The sequence below is a fragment of the Octopus sinensis genome, linkage group LG5 (genome assembly GCF_006345805.1).
Source record: "Octopus sinensis linkage group LG5, ASM634580v1, whole genome shotgun sequence".
NCBI lineage: Eukaryota > Metazoa > Mollusca > Cephalopoda > Octopoda > Octopodidae > Octopus > Octopus sinensis.
In genome coordinates, this window is record NC_043001.1 from 55,522,996 (window position 1) to 55,545,022 (window position 22,027).

Here is a 22,027-nt window from a genome sequence, read left to right on the forward strand (position 1 = left end):
AACAATCACCATAATCCTTTAAATCAGTCATCATGATGTCTCTCTTTTGTGAGTTGTGGTGTTCCTACATTTTCTCTTTATGCATCTCATGATTCATGTCTCTATCTTTGCTGTGTATTTGAGGGACTATAACACACACACACACAAACAATATAACACTTTGAGCAAGTATCTTCTCAGATACTATCAGGCCAGCCAATGCTATGCGAGAAAATGGTAGTCAGAAACAGTATGAAACAGAATGAAAAAAACGGTGCTTTACTTAAAAAACCCTGATGAGGATTAGTGACAGATGAAGAGTAACAGGCCTGAAAATCCTGCCTTAAATAACTCACCATGTAACACTTGCTAATATGGGAAAATGGACATTAAACAAACAAATGAAAATATGTCTGTGTGTGTGTGCATGCTTGCGCATGTATGTGTGTACATATTTATCTATTGATGGGTGGATGTCTACATAACATTTCTTCAGTAAACAAGATAATCATCATTTCATCTGACTAATTTTAACTTTGAAAGCAGCATCCATTGAAACACTGAAATACTCTTAATTTTTTCCTTCAATTTATAGTTTGTTCTACTATATTTTTCTCTTTTTCTTTACACATCTATAACTGTTTTTAATTTCTTTAGAAATCTCTAAAAATGTATTAGTATTATTTCAGTAGTCTTATTTATATTGCATGCTTTCACTGCAAAACCTGTGTGCCTGGGGTGTGTGTAGTGTTTTGTTTTCTTCAGTCTCAAAGAAATCATCATCATAATCATCGTTATTATTATCATTATTATTATTATTATTATTATTATTATTATTATTATTACTATTATTATCTCAATGAGGTATTATACTCTTTCCTTCAAACTAAATGTAGCTAAGCCAATCTAATTGACAGTGGCACGTCGTGGGCACAGGAGCAGCAGGTACTGAACAAGAATTTATAAAATACATGTTTTGTGTATGAGACTAACTATATACTGTCTTTATAGTTCAGAAATAGCACAGGAAAAATAAAATAAAGAGATGGAAATGATATAGAAATGCAATACTGACATATCTCGTATATTAGCTATGGCTTACTCACCAGTCTCAAGAGGGTTTGCAAAGGCCATGGGTACAACCCTTTCCTCCAGACCAATCAAATAAAGAAAAATGTCACAGTTAGCAGGTTGTATAATTAAATATTAAAATTAAAGTATATTTTCATTTTATGTATAATTGTTTTATTAACATTTTGTTTTTAAGGATAGTATGGAAGTAAATATTTTTGTTGTTGCTGATGTAATTTTTTATATTTGCATACTATTCAAGTTGGTTTTTTTTAAAATTTTTTTTTTTTATAGTTGAACGCCCTTCCTACTGTTAACTAATTGACTATGAAGTAGGCGTGAAGTCTGGTGTAGATCACACCAGACAGAGACAAGCAAGGCTGCATTTATTACTCAAGAGAAAAAAATATATTGATTGTATGAAGTAAGACTCAAAGTCATGATTATGGGGTCAGGTAAGTGGAACTAAATAATTTATGGATATTTGGATAGCTTGCACTTCTGAATTTACTCATTCTCTGCCATTACCACAAAACCCCCACCTGACTGCTCATTGATTACTATAAGATTACTCAAGCTGGTAGAAATAGCAGCCAAATCTCTTGCAAATCAAACCACTCCCATCATCATTACCACCTTTTTAACATCAAGTTATCTATCCTCTTCAGATGAAGCTTATTGAGGCAGAATTTTCTGTGATTGCATCACTTCCTGTCCCCAATCCTCACCTATTTCCAAGCAAGGAAATATTTCTCTATGGCCAAACATAGTTTCACAAAAAAATAAAACTGAATGACACTATTTGTAGGATGGTGACACACGTTTACAACTATCACATGATGTCAAGACACATTAACACAAACAAACAAGATACACATGAAGAGCTTCTTTCAGTTTCCACCTACAAAATCCACTCAACAACATTTTGACTGGCCTGGGGTTCTAGGTGCCATTTAGTGGAACTAAACCTAAAATCATATGATTGGCAAGCAAACGTCTTAAACCATATAAACAAAGCCTGAGCCTACATGTAAAAATAGACATGTTGAGTAATGCAATGCTCATTTCCATGCAGGTTGGGTTAAAATGTGTTAGCGATGGTTGGAAAGACTTCTGATTATCAGCTCTTGAAATTACTACAGAAAATTAATAAAGCATAAAAAACAATATAAGCGCTGCAAATTATTTCTCTTCACAGCATGTCATCATGTCCCACCTTTTGTATTCATTTTTAGAGTAGAACTGTTGGAAATTCAAATAGAAGGCTGGGCAACATTAAGTCAACGACTCTTTACACACCCCTCTGGAGTTGATAAAATAAAGTACCAGTTAAATACCTTGTTTGATTTAATGTTTTTATAAAGCATACAAGACATTCTATCTAACACTATGAACACAACCATTTTGCCATTGACTGATGATGCAGTAGACTAAAATTTGCTAGATAACTGTCCTTTATCAAGATGGAGCTATGGAATATTGGCTTCAAATTTTGGTCTAAGGCCAATTTGGAGGAAGGGGTAAGCCAATTACATTGACCCCAGTTTTCAACTGATACTTATTTTACCAGCCCCGAAGGGATGAAAAGTAAAGTCTACCTTAACAGGATTTGAACTCAGAATGTAAAGACAGAAAAAATGCCTCTAAGCATTTTTCCTGGCATGTTAATGATTCTGCCAGCTCACTACCTAGGTGCTATAGAATATTCGTAAGTATTTTATCTTGTGTCATACCAACTTAAACACTTCTTATATGGTTTTTTTTTAATGGTAATAACTGTTGCTGTTGTTTTAAGTGACCCAATGAAGAAATCTGGAGGAGGCAAAAAGAAAAATAAATTGTCATAGGAAAAATTAGAACAACAGACCTTCAGTATTGATATTAACTGTATTCTTTTCTAAGAAATTCTAAACTAAATCATTATAGAATCTGATGAACAGCTACAGTAGAGAAGCTTATTGATGAACAGTTATTAATTATATAGAATGCCAGCATTCATTAAATGAGTTTAAAGCACATTTAATGAAATAACAGAAGTTTAGAATTGCTCTTTGAAGTTTAACAACGGTAATTGTCAGAAAGCCACATCATACATTTCTACAATATATTTAACCATTTTTAACGAACAACAGAACCACGCACACATGATTATGATGATGATAATACATATCTGTGTACATAAGTGTAAGTGTGTGTATGTATGAATACATGTGAGTATATCTAGTTTTATATATCAATATTTATGACGATGACAATATAGATGCATAATCTTATTGAAAGAGCATAAACATATACACACTTATATAAAGACATATGCGTATATAAGTATGCAGAAATTATGTAAATGCGTGTGCATGTGTATGTATGCATCATATATGCATATACACACACATTGCATATGCATGTATTTGCAGTTGATAGCCTAATTGTAAGAACTCTGAATCGTGGTTAATTTAAAATAATAATTAAGAAAAGAATTTTAGAGAATGTGACACAGTGAGTTAGAATTTCAAAAACCAAATACATTAGCGAATGCTTCCCATTAACGAATCCATTTCTATTGAGGTCAGCAACTCATTTAAAACATTGTTCAATACAGCACTGCTGACTCCACAAAGTTAACTCACCTTTCTCAGACAGTGTCTTGAAGAAGTTTGTTACTAAGTCACTTATTATAGTTCATAATTATTATTAATATTAATCTTGTGCATTAATATTATTAGTATTAGGCTCATTATTATTATTATTATTACTCTTATTATTTATCAAGTATTTATTTATCTATTTCATTTTTTTTTTCTCCTTCTAAAGATGAAAGGAATAGGAATACATTTCAGAGATTCAAAGAATGACATAAGATTTCAGTCACAGATAATTTTAGATATCTGTTCACTTATCTTTATTTTATTTTCCTTGCGTGTCCACCCACCCTCTGCTCCAGTTTGTTTACTAGGGCTGGGTAATTTTTATCAATTCCTTATTCATTTGCTAAGAAGCAATCCATTTCCCAGTTTTTTCACAAACACAAGGAAAAAGAAGAAAAGCAGAATTAAGCCTAAATTGATGTATGAATGTTTTTCATGAAAGATTTTTGTTTTCTTTTCCTTGCTTTGTTTATTATTTTGTAAGGCTTAGTCAGAGAAGGAAAAGCAATATCCAGGCCACCAAGACTTGTGAAATGAAATTAACTTCAGACCACAAGCCTAGCCCCAAATGCTTAAAAGGCATCCAAGAGCCAGGTGGAGAAGTTAGAGTGGACAAGGAGTTAATTCTGCAATATAAGTCCCTTGCCAATGGTAAATCAGCTAACATTGATCTTCAACCTGATAAGAATAGCAGTGAAATCCTGCTTCAAATATTACACAACTGTCTTCAAAGAGTAGGCACACTGGATAACACAGCTCTAGATACACTATGTCTAAATAGATGAGATGGTCATAGCTGAAATATGTTTGAGTATAAATATACATGATCAAGAGTAATCTTGGGTTAAAAAAACAACAACAAACTAATGTTATTGTATTTTGAAGAGGGGAATAATCACTGAAAATGGAAAATACTGACAGCAGTAACAATGATGGAATTATAATAGACACAATTGTTAGAGAACTAAGTGATTTGGGCTAAGATGAAGAAATAGCAGACGAATGAGTGACAGTCCAGTAAGAATACAAAGGAGCCTCAGAAAACCACATGTAAAAATTATGAAAATTTTTACTTACTTGCTAACGTTAATGTAGCATTTTGACTAAGAGCTGTTCCATGTATATTTGTGGCATTACAATAGTAGATTCCGAGATCTGTTTTGTGAGATTTAGAGTGCATGACCTGCAAGAAGAACAATGCTCCGCCATCAACTAACATTTTGTTAGAGTCAGAGTCATCATCTGTTGTGATTACCTTGGCACCATTCCGGTACCAGGTAATCAATGGCTTTGGATCGCCTTCAGCTCGACAGTTTAATTTGACTGGTGTCATTCTGGCAGCGTAGCTATCCTTTGGATGTTCCAGGATACGAGGGTTTGGTAATTTTCCTACCAAGAGAGAAAAGAAAGAATTTAAAATAGGTATAATTATACAAAAATATATCATGTAATAAAAAAAATAATAAAACAATAACATCAACATATGTAAAATGTAAATTTAAACATACAAAAACAACTTTCACTTTGGTAAGAAAGAATATATGACTGTTACTGACTAGCTATAGTCATAAGGAACTGTATGACTATAGCTAAGCCAAGTGATGACAGTCTGTTGTATCAAGGAAAGCATTTGCTTTGGAACAATTTTGAATTTTATTTATTTATTTTTTTTTTCAATGGCTTAATCAAAAGAATGAGAAAAGGAAGTATGAAACCAATGACCTTTCATTGAAAAGCCTACAAAAGCTAAAGAGAGGAAAAATTAAATGAGATGCAAATAATAGGTTAGTGCAGTAGGAAGCTGCTCATCAAGACATCCAATTATCTAACCTCAAGATTAGTGACCTGGTCTGAATGCTTACAACAGAGAGAATACTGCTAAAAGGTACCAAATGGCCAGGTAGTAGTGTTAAAGAGAAAACAGATTGAGTCTACGACCCAAAATAAAGTTATAGTTCTCCAATTCACATCAGAGAACATTACAGGTACAAAAATTTATGGTGAGATAATGTTTTGCAGATGTGTCCAAGTCTATATAAATAAGGAAAAATTAGTTATTAAAAACTATGACAAAAATAAGGATTTCAAGCATAAACATAACATTTCTCCAATGCCAATCCACCATGTTAATGATGACAAAAATAATGGTTTCAACTTTTGGCACAAGGCCAGCAAATTTGGAGGAGGAGTAAGTTGATTACATTGACCCCAGTGCTTAGCATCAGCATCAGCATCATTTAACATCTGCTTTCCATGCTGGCATGGGTTAGATGGTTTGACTGAAACTGGTAACTGTAGGGCTACACTAGGTTCCAATCTGATTTGGTATGGTTTCTATACCTAGATGCCCTTCCTAACACCAACTACTCAAAGAGTGTAATGGATGCCAGTCACATGACACTGGCATTGACTACAACAATGATTTCACTTGGTTTGACAGGACATCTCAAGCATGGCATATCGCCAAATGGTACTTATCTAGTGACCTTCAAAGAATGAAAGGTAATATAGACCTTGGCTGAGTTTGAACTCAGAAAATAAGGAGAGATGTTGCTACACATTTTGCCAGGCATGCTAAGATTCTGCCAGCTCACCACTTTAATGATGACAAACAAAAAATAATGAAATATTATTCAAGGAGGACAGCAAGAACATTAATAATGAGAGACATTTATTAGTTCAGACTAATTTCTTTTCGTCAATACAATATTTTTTTGACTTCTTTCTATGTTACATTTGTAGCTTTTATCCAGAAATATGGCAACAAATATTGAAGAATTCAACAATGTTGTTATAAAATATCTTGCCTCATATATAGCTTCTATTGCTTGAATATAAGATGTCTTGGACCAAATTAACAAAGAGAAGAAATAATTAAGCCATTATATTTGTTGAAGTATTTACTACAAGTGATATTAAAACATTATAAGCAAAATTTGAGCCAGAAAAGACCAACTCTGTGCTGACAAAGCAAAACCTACACATTTATTACTTTACAGTAGACTGCTGTCTTACTTGTTATACACCACATCTTCTATCTTTCCACCTTCTTAAATTAGAGACTATAATTTTTTTTTTTTCTGATCTCGAAGATAATTTTCATTTACTCAGTACTAGCAAGATAGGTTATTTTGCTTCATGTCCAGCATAGTGAAATTGGTCAAAGTACCTCATTTCACAGAGAGGGCATTGGCAGTCTATGTGTAGTGTATTTAGTAACATAGTCCTCTGTTAAGCAATAGGTATGAGGTTCAGATTCTGTAAGCAGACAAGTTACCATTTTCTCTCTCAAATCACTGCTTATAGTTTTTAATATAATTCCCAATAAAATCTTAGTGGTTAATTCTTAATTAGCTAAACATTGGACAATTGCCTGTTAAAAGCTATAGTAAATATTTTGGCAGACTCCTTTTATCTTTAACCAATAAAAATCTATTAAAAGCTCCCTAGAAAATTCAAAGAGTTTTCTCACATTCTTTTCTTTTTGGGCAGTTACTCCACATGTTCAAAGAAGCATTATTAATAGCATTTGGAGTAGGTAGGTAGAGGGGGGGTGGGAGTTCGGTAGTTCACACAATTAAGCTATATGTAGAAAGCAGAGATCTAAAAGTCAACTAAAACTGAATGGAAACTAGTTTTGTCTGAGTAGAACTCAAAAGTGGAGAAGAAAGAAGAAACAGTTGTTAGTTGTCAAGAATGAATTGTTAACAAAAGAACAAAGAAACTCTGTAAGATTGAGAATCATTTATGAAGACGTTCAGTGTGAAAGGTGATTCTTGAGAGAATCCAGAATATATAGAATGAAGATCTGTTGGTGAACATCAGTTGAAAGACAATAGAGCTGGCTGCAAAAGGAAATTTGGTTGCTAAATAGAAAGAGTCATGTTCTATTCATACAGTCAGAAAAACTGGCCACAGCACAGCACTTCACTCATCCTAGTTTACCCAGAAAATTTCCTGATGTCAACAACAGCTGTTTATATGAAGCGTCTTTGAAATACTTGTATGCTAACAACATTACAGAGAAAGTTGCTAAATAATTTCTTCGTATGGAAGCTATATGGATCAATAATTAATAGGAAGGTACTAGATTGGGAAAATCAGTAGAGCAATGGTAAAAACGCCTAGCAGAATTTATTTACATCTCTTTTAACAACCTGAGTTCAAATGCTACTAAGGTCAGTTTTGCCTTTGATCCTTAATAAAATAAATGGTGGTAAAGTACTAAGCTTGGTATAATTCGCTATATGTTCCCCACCCACGCCATATTAGGAATGTTTTTATGTGCCTATGTCAGAAATCATTTATGACAGGAAGGAAGAGAGTAAAAAAAGAAAATAAATAAACGTTAAGCTATTAATAAATACTAGAAAGTTTTATATATAAAATAAAAATGAGAAATTGCAAGGGTTTGCTTGCATAAACAAGAACAGCTGAATTTTGAAGAAAACAATGCCATGGGATATAAAGACTACAAACAATTATCTAAACAAATAGAAGGTAATAACAATGACTATATTGTTGGAGGGGAAAAAAAAGAAATAACCATTAGATGAAAAGCAGGTGACACCATCTACAATATTACATAGTTGTAATGAGCCAATGAAAGTGCCTCCATGTCATGATTTGACAGGATGAAAATAGCAACTAAATCCCCCTCAAATCACACTCCAATATCTTAAATAAGGTTAGAATGCATTGGATAATGTATATCTACATAGTCATAACAAAAACACGATGGTCATGGATAGAATGTCTTTGATCATATGCTTCCTCAATCGGAATATATCCAGAGTTAAGGAACACCAACAACAGCCAGTCACAATGAAGATGATAGAAAATGGAAAATAATAATAATTTTATATTATAAGAGCTGATCTCTGCCTGTCTGTAACAATGTCTGTCTAAAGAGAGGTAAGAAGAGGAGGAAAAACAGTTGTTACTGAGAGAAAAATACAGTGAGTGAGAGTAAGATAGATAAATAAGTAGTTCTGTGACATGGTAACTAAAACGTTTTGATTAAAAACATGGTAACTTTAAGTGCAAGTCTGTCAACACAATGCAATACAGACTTCAAAAGAAGACTATATGTATATACATATAATACATGTAATTATTTGAGGTGGGTGGTGCTGTGTGTGTGTGTTTCTGTATGTCTTTCAACATACAGATAATACAGCACAGACTTTAGAAAAGACTTTTATTTTCAACAATTTATGAAGATACATGCATGATAAACAAATATTTTTTTACTGGTAGCAAAGGTCAGAAAATTTAGAGAAAAATGTTGACTGAATCCACTAGTTAACTGGTACTTAGTTTATTGATACTAATAGGATGGAAGGTAACATGTTTATGCTAGTGGGATTTGAACTCAGAATATAAAGGGTTGTAACCAAATACTGCAAAGTATTTTGTCTGATACAGTAACAATCCCACAAAAACCATCAAACCACCAACAGAAATTAGAACAAAATTAATGGTTTTTTATTATCAATAATTAATAAGAATAGACAATAAATCCTAATGGAATACAAAAGCAGTTGTCCAAAAGCTGTAAAATGTAACTTGATATATTTACTCTCTTACTATCTCAATCTCATGTTACATTAAACCTGTCAAGAAGCTTGTGTGTGTGCTCGTGTGTGTGTGTGTGTGTGTGTGCTCGTGTGTGTGTGTGTGTGTGTGCTCGTGTGTGTGTGTGTGTGTGTGTGCACACGTACTTGTGAGAATGTGTGTGTGCATGTGTAGAGTGGGCCCTTAACAACTGGAGTTCTAGGATCATAATTGCAACAAACAGCATGTTTTGAACTTGTCAGAGTGCATTCTTGTCCATGTAATAATAATAATAATATAATAATAATAATGGTTTTAAATTTTGTCACAAGGCCAGCAATTATAGAGGATGGGGTAGATCAATTACACCAAACCCAGCACTCAACTGCTACTAATTTTATAGGCCCCCCAAAAGGATAAAAGGCAAAGTCAACCTCAGTGGAATTTGAACTTGGAATGTAAAGACAAACAAAATACTGCTAAGCATTTTTCCCAGTGTATTAACAATTCTGCCAGCTCACCACCTTAATTATATAATAATAATAATAACCCTTACTAAATTTTAGCACAAGACCAGAAATTTTGAGGGGAAGGAGAAATCGATTACATTGGCTCCAGTGTTCAAATGGCTCTTACTTTACTGACCCCAAAAGGATGAAAGGCAAAGTCAACCTGGATGGTATTGGAACTCAGAATGCAAAACCAGAAAAAATGCTGGTAAGCATTTTGTCCTGCTCGATAACAATTCTGAGAACTTGCTGCTGCCATAATGATGACAATGACGATGGAGATAATAATAATGGTCTCATATTTTGGCACAAGGCCAGCAAGTTTGGAAGAGTGGTGTTAGTCGATTACATTGACCTCAGTACTCCACTAGTACTTCTATTAGTGACCATGCAAGAATGAAAAACGAAGTTGAATTTGAACTCGGAACATGAAGCTGGATGAAAAGCTGCCAGGTCACTGCCTTAATAATAATAATAATAATAATAATAATAATAATCTTTTCTATTAAAGGCACAAGGCCTGAAATTTTAGAGAAGAGGATCAGTCAATTACATCAACCCCAGTGTTTTCACTGGCACTTAATTTATCAACCCCAAAGGATGAAAGGCAAAGTCAACCTTGGCGGAATTTGAACTTAGAACATAAAGATGGATTAAATGCTGCTAAGCATTTTGCCTAATGTGCTAACAATCCTGCCAGCTCACTGCCTTAATAATAATGATAATATATATATATGTATGGTGGATCTCCATTGTTCGACGATGGCAATTTACTTGTTTGATCAATTATCTGCTCCTGTATCCCTTATGTAATTTTAGGTTGAATCAAAGTGATACAGTGTATGACAAGGTTGTACCTTTTGAATTAAAGGTACGACACATCAGATGGATTCCTTACCGTTTCTGTTCACCCAGTTTCATTTACAATGTGTCAAACTCAGATTATAGAATTTGCTCAAAATGCTACAGAATCAAAATGAACATAGGGCCTCATGGTTGCAAAGTTAACTTCTTAACCATTTGGCCAAACTGCACCTACATATATATGTAACACACACACACATAAATATAGTTTGTTTTTATATATCCACCTGTGGAAAATCTGACTCAACAGAATATATATATGTATCCACAAACTTGCATGTAAACACATAAACATACACAAATACATTTATATATGAGAGCAGAATAAAATACAAAATCAATTAGATATTTTTTATTATGCCATCATGAATTATTTAATCTTTACATGTGTTTCACAAGTGTATACTAGTATGCCATATAGGAGGTGGGGGTTATATGCATATTTTACACACATACATACACACATATATGTAACAAAGACATAACAAAAACCTTTCTAATAAATCATAAGTATTGTAATGTCACAAGATCTTTAACAGAAATTCAGCTGATACTAGGTCTTCTCATAAAATGTTTGCTGGTTCAGATAAAGCTTTCAGTTGAGACAGATACTTAATACCAGAAATACTGTCTGTCTCCCTACTTCTCATTTGTATCTGTGAAAGTAGTTGTCTCCTCATTGGTGATTTTCTTTTGAAAGCTATATTTTAAAATGCTATGGTGGTTTATATATAGTATTGTGCGTCTTATACTGGATTAGCAGAAAATTAAAAGGTGTCTGAGTGAATTCTCAAGATACAAGGTGAGTAGATGTGAGTGGGGACAGAGGAAAGAAGAGTGTGTGTGGACAAATGTTGCAACAGTGTATGGCAGACTGAGAAATGAGGAATGATTGAAAGAAGGAGGAGGTAACAACTGAAAAAATTAGGTAGGGTTGAAGAGCAGGTGTAGTAGAAGGTTGAAATAGGATGGGAGATGACCATTGGTATACACATAGGCAATTATGCAGATAAACAAAATAGGTACATTAATTATATTACATATATTTGATATAATAGTTTTGATATGAAATACAAAATATATATATCTATGTATACTCACACAAGGTAGAGACTTTCAGATGATGAATTTATCTGAAAGTCTCCCTCTTTTGTGTGTACACATATGTACATATTATGTATTTCATACCCAAACTATTATATTTAATATAATTAATGTACCTAATTTGTTTATCTGCATAATTGCCTCTATATCCACTGAACTTGATCCCTCTTACAGCCATTCTTGACCTTGCAGAATCAATCCCCTATAAAGATCATTATGTACATTATTTACATTTGACAGATATTTGTCCTCATCTTGTTTGTTGTTAACACAATGTTTTGGCTTGATATACCCTCCAGCCTTCATCGGGTGTCTTGGGGAAATTTCGAACCTGATGAAGGCTGGAGGGTATATAAGCTGAAACGTATTAACAACAAACAAGATGAGGACAAATATTCGTCAAATGTAAATAATGTGCATAATTCTTCATCTCTTAAATATAGAACTGTATTACCCTATAAAGATATCGGAATCTAAGTTTGAATCCTTTGAACACTACTAAGTATCTTCTATGCTGAGAATCTCTGGATCTCATATGAAGACTGACTATCTATCTATCTATCTTTATATGTATATATATATATATATATATATATATATATATAGAGAGAGAGAGAGAGAGAGAGAGATTGATAGATAGATAGATAGATATATGCACAGGCACCAGCCAATAGTTATAGTAATTCTTCATACTTAACCCAAAGTTCTTTAACTTGTTAAGGGGTTTCCTATATATATAAAAATAAATATATCTATATATATATATATATAAAGAAGCCCTAGACAAGTCAATCAAATAATGAATTATATATATATATATATATATATATATATATACACACATACACAAAACACACATATATATAAAATATACATATATCATAGTAAACACACATACATATATAATATATACATCAGCCTCTAGTCATAAATTTGTGTTCTGCATTAAATTTTCATAAAATATTTACAGGAGGCTGAAACTGATGGTTATTACATAATTTATGAATGATGTTATACAGTAAATGTCTTTTTTAAAGCTATCCCTCTCAAATACAACCTATAACTCTTTAGTTTTACAATTATTCCAGCCAAGGTGGAATCACTCATGTCATTCCTAGAGTAATGATATGGGTGTATCCACATATTCCCACCCTGACCATCCCACTTTTTAAGGTATATTAGAGTACAACATTTTTAGTGTCCTTTTGTTTTTATTTGCTTGTTAGATATATTATTTGAATGAGCTATGGTCACTATTTCTGGCATACCAAGCCACTATGTAATGGCTTCCTTGTTGTTGTCATACCTGCAGCTATAGTTGTTACTGTTTAGCCCCAAGTCAGCCCTGAACAATCAGACCTATGATCAATAGCACTGCAATTGTGATCATCCTGTCATTTACATTATATAATGTATCGATAAACGTTGCCCTTATCAAGCCTAACCAGGCTCATGGGCCCGGTTTCCCAGTTTCTGTGGTGTATGTGTTCCTCCAGCTGGATGGGACACCAGTTCTTTGCAGTGTTACTCAAGAAAGAGAAAGAGAGAGAGAAAGTTGTGGCGAAAGAGTACAACAGGGTTCACCACCACCCCTGCTGGAGCCTCATGGAGCTTTTAGGTGTTTTCACTCAATAAACACACACAACGCCCAGTCTGGGAATGGAAACCGCGATCTTCCGACTGCGAGTCCGCTGCCCTTACCACTGGGCCATATAATGTATCAGTTACGTTTATAAAATGAGAGGTGTTATTTGAGGCAATTTTGGCTACTATTTCAAGAAGACTGAGCAATCACCTTGATCTCCTATTTGCTTGCCTCTCATCATTAGGACTGCAGTGGAGAGTCCCAAGAATTTAGTTAAGAACCTATAGTCTCAGCTGCTGATTCAGCAGGATACTATTTATATGTATTTTTAGATTCATCAAACTTAAAAGGAACAGGCAGATGAGTAAAAAGAAGAAGAATCTCACAGGAGTATGCTTGATGGTATCTGCTTTCTAAGATCTGAAGTTGATACCTTATTCTGTGATGCTAGATTGATGCTATCTCCAGCAAAGAAATGGGAGAAAAATTCATTCTATATTTTTGTTCAGCATCAAAACTGATGCCGATGGTTGCAGAATATTAAATAAAGGTACATGTGGCTCAAAAAGCTGTTGGGGTAGAGTGGCATTGTATATTAAACAGGAAGTATCTGTTTATCATATTACATTGTTAGCCCCCACTTCTCTTGCAAAACTACTGAAGTGAAAGTAAGGGCATAATTTTGTGGGTCTTTAGTTACCATTATTATTTTTTTTTTTTTTAGGAGTTAAGATAATTAATGTTTTGTACTATGTAAATAATACTCAGACTTAATAGATTGTTTGTTTTATTTTTTAATTCCACCATTATAGAAAATAAGATATACTGAAATATATGACAAAGTAAATCAGTGAAAGATTGTATCAGTGCCATGTGGTGTGTGTGTGTGTGTGTTATTCACTCTGTATGTGACTGAGAAAATGTATTATTCACTGTATGTGTATATTTCTTCATATATGCCTGTATACATGTTTGAATGTGTATGTATATCTCAGCATGCATGCATATGTATGTGTGTATGTGACTACCAGAGTGGATAATAATTGATATTCAAAGCACTTTTTTTCCCAGTGAGTCAGTACAGAAGAACTGATCATTTTGTGGATGCTGTTAATCTTATGAAAATACTCTCAAGACCTCCCTAAAAGACTTGATCATTAATCCAGAGTTAGTGGTGGGGCAGAAGACTTTATTGCTGAGACTTCTACCAAGTGTAAGCTTATACAAAAAAGGTGCCATCAAGTCTGAGCAGATCAGGAACAGACAAGATGAGCAGAAGTGGGAACTGAGAAAGCCCAGAGTTACTGGTGTATTGGCATAAAAAAATCCTTTAAACCATGTGTGATAAAAGAGTTTTAAATCGCAGTCATCGTTCATATAGATGGATGAATGTGTGTGTGTGTGTGTATGTGTGTGCATGTGTGTGTGTGAGTCTTTGTATCAGCATACCTCTATACATGTGAGCTTGAGAATGAGTGAATGTCAGAGTGTGTGTGTGCTTATGTGTGTGAGCTTCTGTGCTTGAGTGTGTGTATGAGTGTCTGAGCATGTGTTTGAGTGTGCATGTGTTGAGAGTCTGTGCATATGTATGAGTTTAAGAGCATGTGAGTGAGTGTATGTAAGTGTTTGTTTCATTGTACGAACCTCTGTGCATGTGAATGCGTATAAGTGTGTATCTCTGCATATGCAGTGTTTGTGTCTCTGTACGTGTGTGTGTGTGTGCATGTGAGAGTGGGTGTGTGTGTGCATGTGTGAGAGTATGTTCATAGTGAAGGCTTCTTCACTATGCCTGTATTAGGTAATGGATGTCTTACTGGCTGCCAAAATGCAGAATTATATTAAATGAAAGATGAAAGAAATGGAAGTAGAATCAAATCTAAAGATCAAAAGAAAAAAATAAATAAATAACATAAAAATACAAAGAGAAAATAGAATATGGTAAGCAATAATAATGTTGTGTACTAAAGAAATAGAATCCACAGATTTCATTTGAAGTCTAGAGCCAGAGGGTAGGTGTCAACATTCAGGACAAGAAGAATAGTCGGTCTTTTGGTAGCAAAAGGTGGACCATTAAAGAAAATAAAACAAACTAAATGACTATTAAAGGGGAAAAATGTAGGTCATTTTTTTTTTATTCGTTTAATGACTCCCATTGAACTGTTTTTGGCTGAATATTCCAAGTGCTGGAGATTATATGAAAATGATGATGATTATGATGAGTTCTGGCAAAAGATTCAACAGATGTTCTTTTATTACATTTTACTGCTCTTACAGGTTTTAGTCACTGGACTTCGGCCAGTGCGAGGCACCAGGCTTTTATTCAGTTGATTGTATTAAATTCCAATGCATTTTTTTTAAGTATCAGGCTTAAAAATAAAAGTACTGGGGTCAATTCATTTGATTACAAATTAATTCTTTAAGGTGGTGCCTCAGCATGGCCACAGTCTAATGATTGAAACAAGTAAAAAAAGAAAAAAAATTAATTAACACCAGAGGAAGTAAGAAGACAAAGTCAAACAAGGTGAAAATAGAATGTAACCAGACCAGAATGTAGAAGTTTTAGGTATAGAAAATACTTCATGCTTAATCTATTGTTGAACCTCTACAGAGCTGAGGTGTGATCGACATTAGAGTAGAATATATGCTCATGTATCATATATGCTGCTGTTATTGTTCTTACCGTATATACGGACAACATAGACTATCTCCAAAAAAGAAGTATTATTCAGTCACCAACTCATTACAATCACTGGCTTATGAATACATATTGTTTTCCCAGCCTATTCTACAGTTTCTATAATGGCCTCTGCCACTTTGAAGACCACCTCCTACTCAATCCACCTTACCCACTTGTCTCTCTATCATGCTCTTTCTCCCTTCATCTTTACCAGCTCACAACTTCCAAAATCCAAACTAAATACTTCAATTCTTCCTTTTCAGTTGTGGACTCCTTTTCAACCATGTCGCTCTTTGCTGATATCTTTCTAGAACTGTAGTTCTCTGAAACTCTCTGCCTCCTGGCCATTTTGTTTTCTACAGGCATCAACATCCAGAGGATCAAACTGAACATCAAACTCACCAATTTGAGAGAACTTACTCAGGTAAAGGGTTGTCTCTCTCATTCTCAAAAAATTATAAAAAAAAGTAAAATGATAGAATATGGCCACCTTAAAGTACATAGTCTTGCAAACTGTATGATGGCCTCACTAGTGCTGGTGACATAAAAAAAATAAGCACCCGGTTCACATCGTTAAGTGGCTGACATTAGGAAGACCATCCAGTCATATAAACCCCTCCAAAGCAAACACTGAAGCATGATGCAGTCCTTGAACTAATTAGGTCCTGTCAAACCATCCCAAAACATGCCAGTATAGATTATGGATGTTAAACGATGGTATGATTGAAATCAGAGTTACACTTTATGTTCCAATTGGTCAGTCTTAATCAAACTGACCTCTGATCAAAAATGTTTTACCTATGATGTTCTTGCCTTCAAAATATAACATATCCATGACATCATTCAATGTGTGATTCCCTTTTTAATATAAAATGATTTGAGGGGAATCTGACTACAGGTTAAGCAATCACATAGAATCTCCACTCTCATTGCCATATATTGATCCAGTTTTGAAGATAATCCTTCCATCTTTGTATCACTGGTTGTTGCTATGTGACTGCTATGAAATTTTCATGGAAGAATGCAAGAGTTTTCTCAGTGCCTCCGTGTATGCCATGACTGAGAGACATATGAATCAAGTCCAGATGATTTTAGATTTGTTTGGTCAGGGCTAATTTGGGTTAGGATTCAAGCAATAAAAAGCAGCAAATGAGTGATTCTCTATTTGGTAGGTTTATTTTTAAAGACTTATTCACCGTTCACTTCCACTGCATATTCCATGTACTGTTCATGCAATTTTGCTTACCTCTTCAACTGAGTTTGTAGTGCACCTGAGCACTGTATACAATAAGTTATTATTATTATCATTATTGAGAGAGCAGCACATGTCATCAAAGTGACATAGGGGTACATATATACAAAACCAAATACACCCATCATGATTACCCATCTGATAAGGGTACATCAGGCACATGCATCACAACCATATGGTGATCTTATACCACATAACCTTGCAGGTGGAGGCCCTGTTAAAATTTTCTTCTGGTCAAGTAACCCATCCTGCTCAAAAGGTCCCTGAATAAGGGTTAAGGATGAACAAAACAACCATGTTTTCAGAATTAAATTATTCAAACCCCAAAGAATTCACATAGCTATGATGCTCCCCGACTATTGCTTGTGGTCAAAGATGTACATATTGTCAGCCGCTAAGAAATGTGCTCAACTGGTTATAGTCAAACAACTGACAAGCAAATCTGTGGTATTGAGCAGAATATTATTATTATTATTATTATTATCTGCTAAAAACAAAGTCAAATCTCCCTCAATTCACTCTGTACTGTTTACAAAAGCGAACACTGGCTAATGTGGTCAGAGACATGCTGTTTTCATTGAAAATGGGATAGTTATGACTGGATTGATCTGAGGTTAAACAGTAATATCAACAACAAACACCAGCAAAGGCCAAAACAGCTTATACTAAAGTAAAGTTGAAGAAGAGTTGGCATTTTATTTTAATTAAATAAAGAGCCAGTTATTTTGATCTATGAAAGCAGAGAACAAAGGCAAGCCATGGCAAACAAAAGTGAGACTCACACCCATACAACCCACACCAGCCCACATTCGTTGAACCACAATTAGAAATGTCCAATGATGGGTGAAATGAGGACAGAGTCAATGGCAGGACTTAAATTAGAGAGTGATCACTCTGTTAAGTCAGGCCACTGGACTGCTCTGAGAAATGATACAATGTGATCTTTTGACCTACAGTTGTTAGTGCTGTCAAGATAGAAAGGTGATGATTGCATTGATATATCTAACACACATACACGCGTATGCACACATATGTACACACACACACACCAAACAAATGCCGAAAGGAAAATTTTTTTAAAGAATTTTCCACCCTGCTGCCATGATCAATCATGGCGGTAGAAGTCAAAACAAAACTTTAAAAAAACCGAATAAAAAGAATCCCAATAAAAGTATAACAAACGCTGTTAAAGCAATGAACACACACAGAGTAAATAAATTACTCAATACTTTAAAGTGTGCATGTGCATGTATGTGTGCATGTGCAAAGACAGGTCAATAGATAGACGTACAACCAGGAAATTGGCAGAATTGTTTGGGTGTCAGATAGATTGCTTGGAGATATTTATTCCAGCTCTCAGGGCTCTGATTTTAAATATTGCCAAAATCAATTTTGCCTTTTATTCTCATGAAGTTGAACTTTGGAGTACCAATCAAATACAAGACTTCATTCTACTCTCTCTCTCTCTCTCTCTTGCAATCAACTATATTGTTGTGTGAGAAGGGTCATGGCAAAGCACTTACAGAATCCGCCACTCCAGAAGTGGGGAATGGTTGAACGAGAACTACAATCCTCTTCTCCTTAGAGAAAAGCTGTATGTGTAATGGAATAATCTATGGAATGGTCAAATAAGCTGTACTGTCTTCTTCCTTACCAGTGTCTCTTGTTTAAACATTATCTGCTCAAAAGGCAACTGACCAACGATCTTGTTCTAGCTTGAAAAATGGTGAAATAAATTATTTCAATCAGAAAAACCTGGGTAGCTGTATTTAACAAGACTTATGGCTTTTATTATAATGTTATTTTAACTCTCTTTGCTAATCGAGTGCTGTTCTACTTGTTGAAACCTTATTTGACAGATATTTGTCCTTATCTTGTTTGTTGTTAACACAATGTTTTCGCTGATATACCCTCCAGCCTTCATCAGGTGTCTTGGGGAAATTTCGAACCTAGGTTCTCATTTCTAAGGTATTTTTTGATGGTATTATTATTATTATTATTATTCAGGTCACTAACTGAACAATAACAACAACAACATCAAAACATACCTTAGGAATGAGATACCAGGTTTGAAATTTCCCCAAGACACCTGATAAAGGCTGGAGGATATATCAGCCGAAACGTTGTGCTAACAACAAACAAGATGAGGACAAATATTGTCAAATGTAAATAATGTAAATAATGTACATAGTTCCTCATCTCTTAAATATAGAACTGTAATATATATTTATATATATTAACAAGATTCTTGTAAAGTCTAATGATGGGGATTACATTTTGTTGTTTAACCCCAGGTCAGCAGTGATCAGGCAGACCTATGATCAAAGATTTTCTAGCCTTCACTAAAATGTTGTTCTTTTTCTTTTGTGAATATCTATGAATATATTGCCACAATGTATTCTCTTATTTCTTTTATTCCTATTTTAAAAAGAAGAGACATGAAACCTGATTTGAGAGAAATTTTACTGTTGTTTCTAGAGGGTCAAGCAAACATATACAAGTTAGATGTTGTCAGATAGAACTGCAGTAGCACTGTATGTTCTTTTTTGTTTCGTTTTCTTTTTCTGATTTATGATGTGGGTCACATGGTGAAGGTGTGGTCATTGTTGCTGCTCTTTTAATTGGGAATACTGTAATGGATGTAGTGGTGGTGGTCGTAATCGCGATAGTGGTGGTGGTACTGGCGGTGCTGGTGGAGGAGGAAATGGTCACTGAATGTTTGATGTAAGAGGCTAGAATATAAAAAAGGATTATATTACTATCGCAGCTGTTTAAATGCCTTTTGCTAATGACACTTTTCTATCTTTTATTGATCCTGCAACAGCAAAGCATCAATTGGTTAAAGACTGGCTAAGGAGGAGAAGGAAGAGGAGGAGGATGGAGATACAATAATAACAACAACAACAACAACAATATCAACAATGTCTGTTGTTGCTGCTCTTGTTGTTGTTTCTGTTAGTTAGCTGAGTTTTATGTCTAAGCTGGCAAGCAGGCAATAAAAATATTAAAAAAATGTTGGTGCTGTTTCTGTCTGGAACATAGTGATTGGTGACTACCATTGTCATCATTGCCATCATCAATCTCTTCATCACTCATCAAAATTCACAGCATTCGTCATCATCTTTATCATTAATCTATTTCCAGATCATCATTCACCAAGGTATAAAACGATGATGATGAATGAAAACGTAAAACTGTCATCAAGATTATTCATCATCATCATCGCAGTTATACATAGTGTACTACTACTACTACTACTACTACTACTACTACTACTACCACCCACTGCCTTCGTCATTGTCATCATCATCATTGTTTTGGCTATACATCCTGCTAAACCCAATTCTGCCTTTTATTCTTGTGGGTGGGTAACAAATAAAATCAAAATCCTGAACCAATTACATTGACAGTTCTCACTCCAAATTGTGGGGCTATGTGCCAATGTATTGCAGAATTATTAAAGTGTCAGACAAAATACCTTGCAGTACTTATTTTGGCCCCTTTGTGTTCTGAGAGCCATCCCTGCTGAAGTCAATTTTGTCTGTCATCCATCCAGGGTCTATAAAGTGAAGTACCAGTGAAAGACGGGGTCAATGGTTTCCACTAAATCCCACCCCTCAAAAATCGCTCACCTTATGCTCCTATTAGAAATCATAATCTTCATCATCATTATTATTATTAAGGTGGCGAATTGGCAGAATCACTACCGTGCCAGGTAAGATGCTTAGCGGCATTTTGCCCATTTTATATTTTGAGTTCAAATTCAGCTAAGTTTGATTTTATGTTTCATCCTTTCGGGGTTGATAAAAATAAGTACCAGTTGAACACTGGGGTTAATGTAATCGATTTACCCACTCCATGGAAATGCTGGCCTTGCACCAAAATTTGGAATCATCACCATCATTATTATTGTTGTAGTTGTTGTTATTATTATTATTTAGTTTGGGTTTTCATTAGAAATGACAAAAATGCAATGAAAGATAGTGAGGTTAGAAGGAAGAGGTATGTCAGAGAGAGAGAGAGAGACTGAGTGAGAGGAAGGCAAACCATTGATAATGAATAAATAACCTTCAGTCTCTCCAGCCTATTAGAATATTTCAAACTCAATCTCTTTGATCCCATCAAGTCTGCTTGCTAGAACAGAGGCAGTTACAGGGAGGAGAGAAAGAAGAAAAACAAAAATGCAACAAGCAAACGAGAAAGAAATGCAAAAGCAAATACAATACAAGAACAAAAATAGATAATACTGAAACCAAGGAAGAGAAACACAAAGAGAGAGGAATATATATATATATATATATATATATATATATATACATACATATATATATATACACATATAAACACATTCATACACGCACACATATGTATATATACATATAAAGGTTTCATATTAGTTGCAAATTTGTTAAATAAACCTAGAGATTTAGGCTCAACTACAAAGCATAACAGACAGCCTTGCTATGTTTGCTGTCACAGCAAAATGTTGCTATTGAAATCATGTAAATGAATTATTTGCCACTAGAGAGTTATGGACTGACATGATGTATAGGATTCTAAGGAATGTAGTGCATACAGTGTGATAAATTTTAATAATGCTGTAGAAAGCAATGTCATGCCTATGACTAGATGATGATGATGACGGTAGTGGTTGTGATGATGATGATGGTGGTGGTGGTGGTGATCGTGGCAGCAGTAACATTTTGGAGACATAAAAACTTCCAAGTTCACCTCACAAACTAACTGTTTTAATGTCGTTTCTTTTCTGTGTTCATTTTTTATTTC

General features: G+C 34.3%; 1 protein-coding gene and 1 long non-coding RNA gene across 8 annotated transcripts in view; one reads left to right on the forward strand and one right to left on the reverse strand.

The window, feature by feature from the left end:
• Positions 1–22,027, reverse strand: part of LOC115211793 (roundabout homolog 1) — a 703,622-nt gene that overhangs the window by 407,692 nt on the left and 273,903 nt on the right. For all 7 annotated transcript variants that reach the window (XM_036503450.1, XM_036503452.1, XM_036503453.1 and 4 more), the window contains exon 3: positions 4,773–5,084. In XM_036503450.1, the coding sequence (XP_036359343.1) occupies positions 4,773–5,084 (312 nt within the window). The remainder of the gene's footprint in view (positions 1–4,772; positions 5,085–22,027) is intronic.
• Positions 1,351–20,205, forward strand: LOC118763682. The gene is made up of 3 exons (XR_004999446.1): positions 1,351–1,505; positions 16,254–16,414; positions 20,067–20,205. It is a non-coding gene; the product is annotated as an uncharacterized LOC118763682 (long non-coding RNA).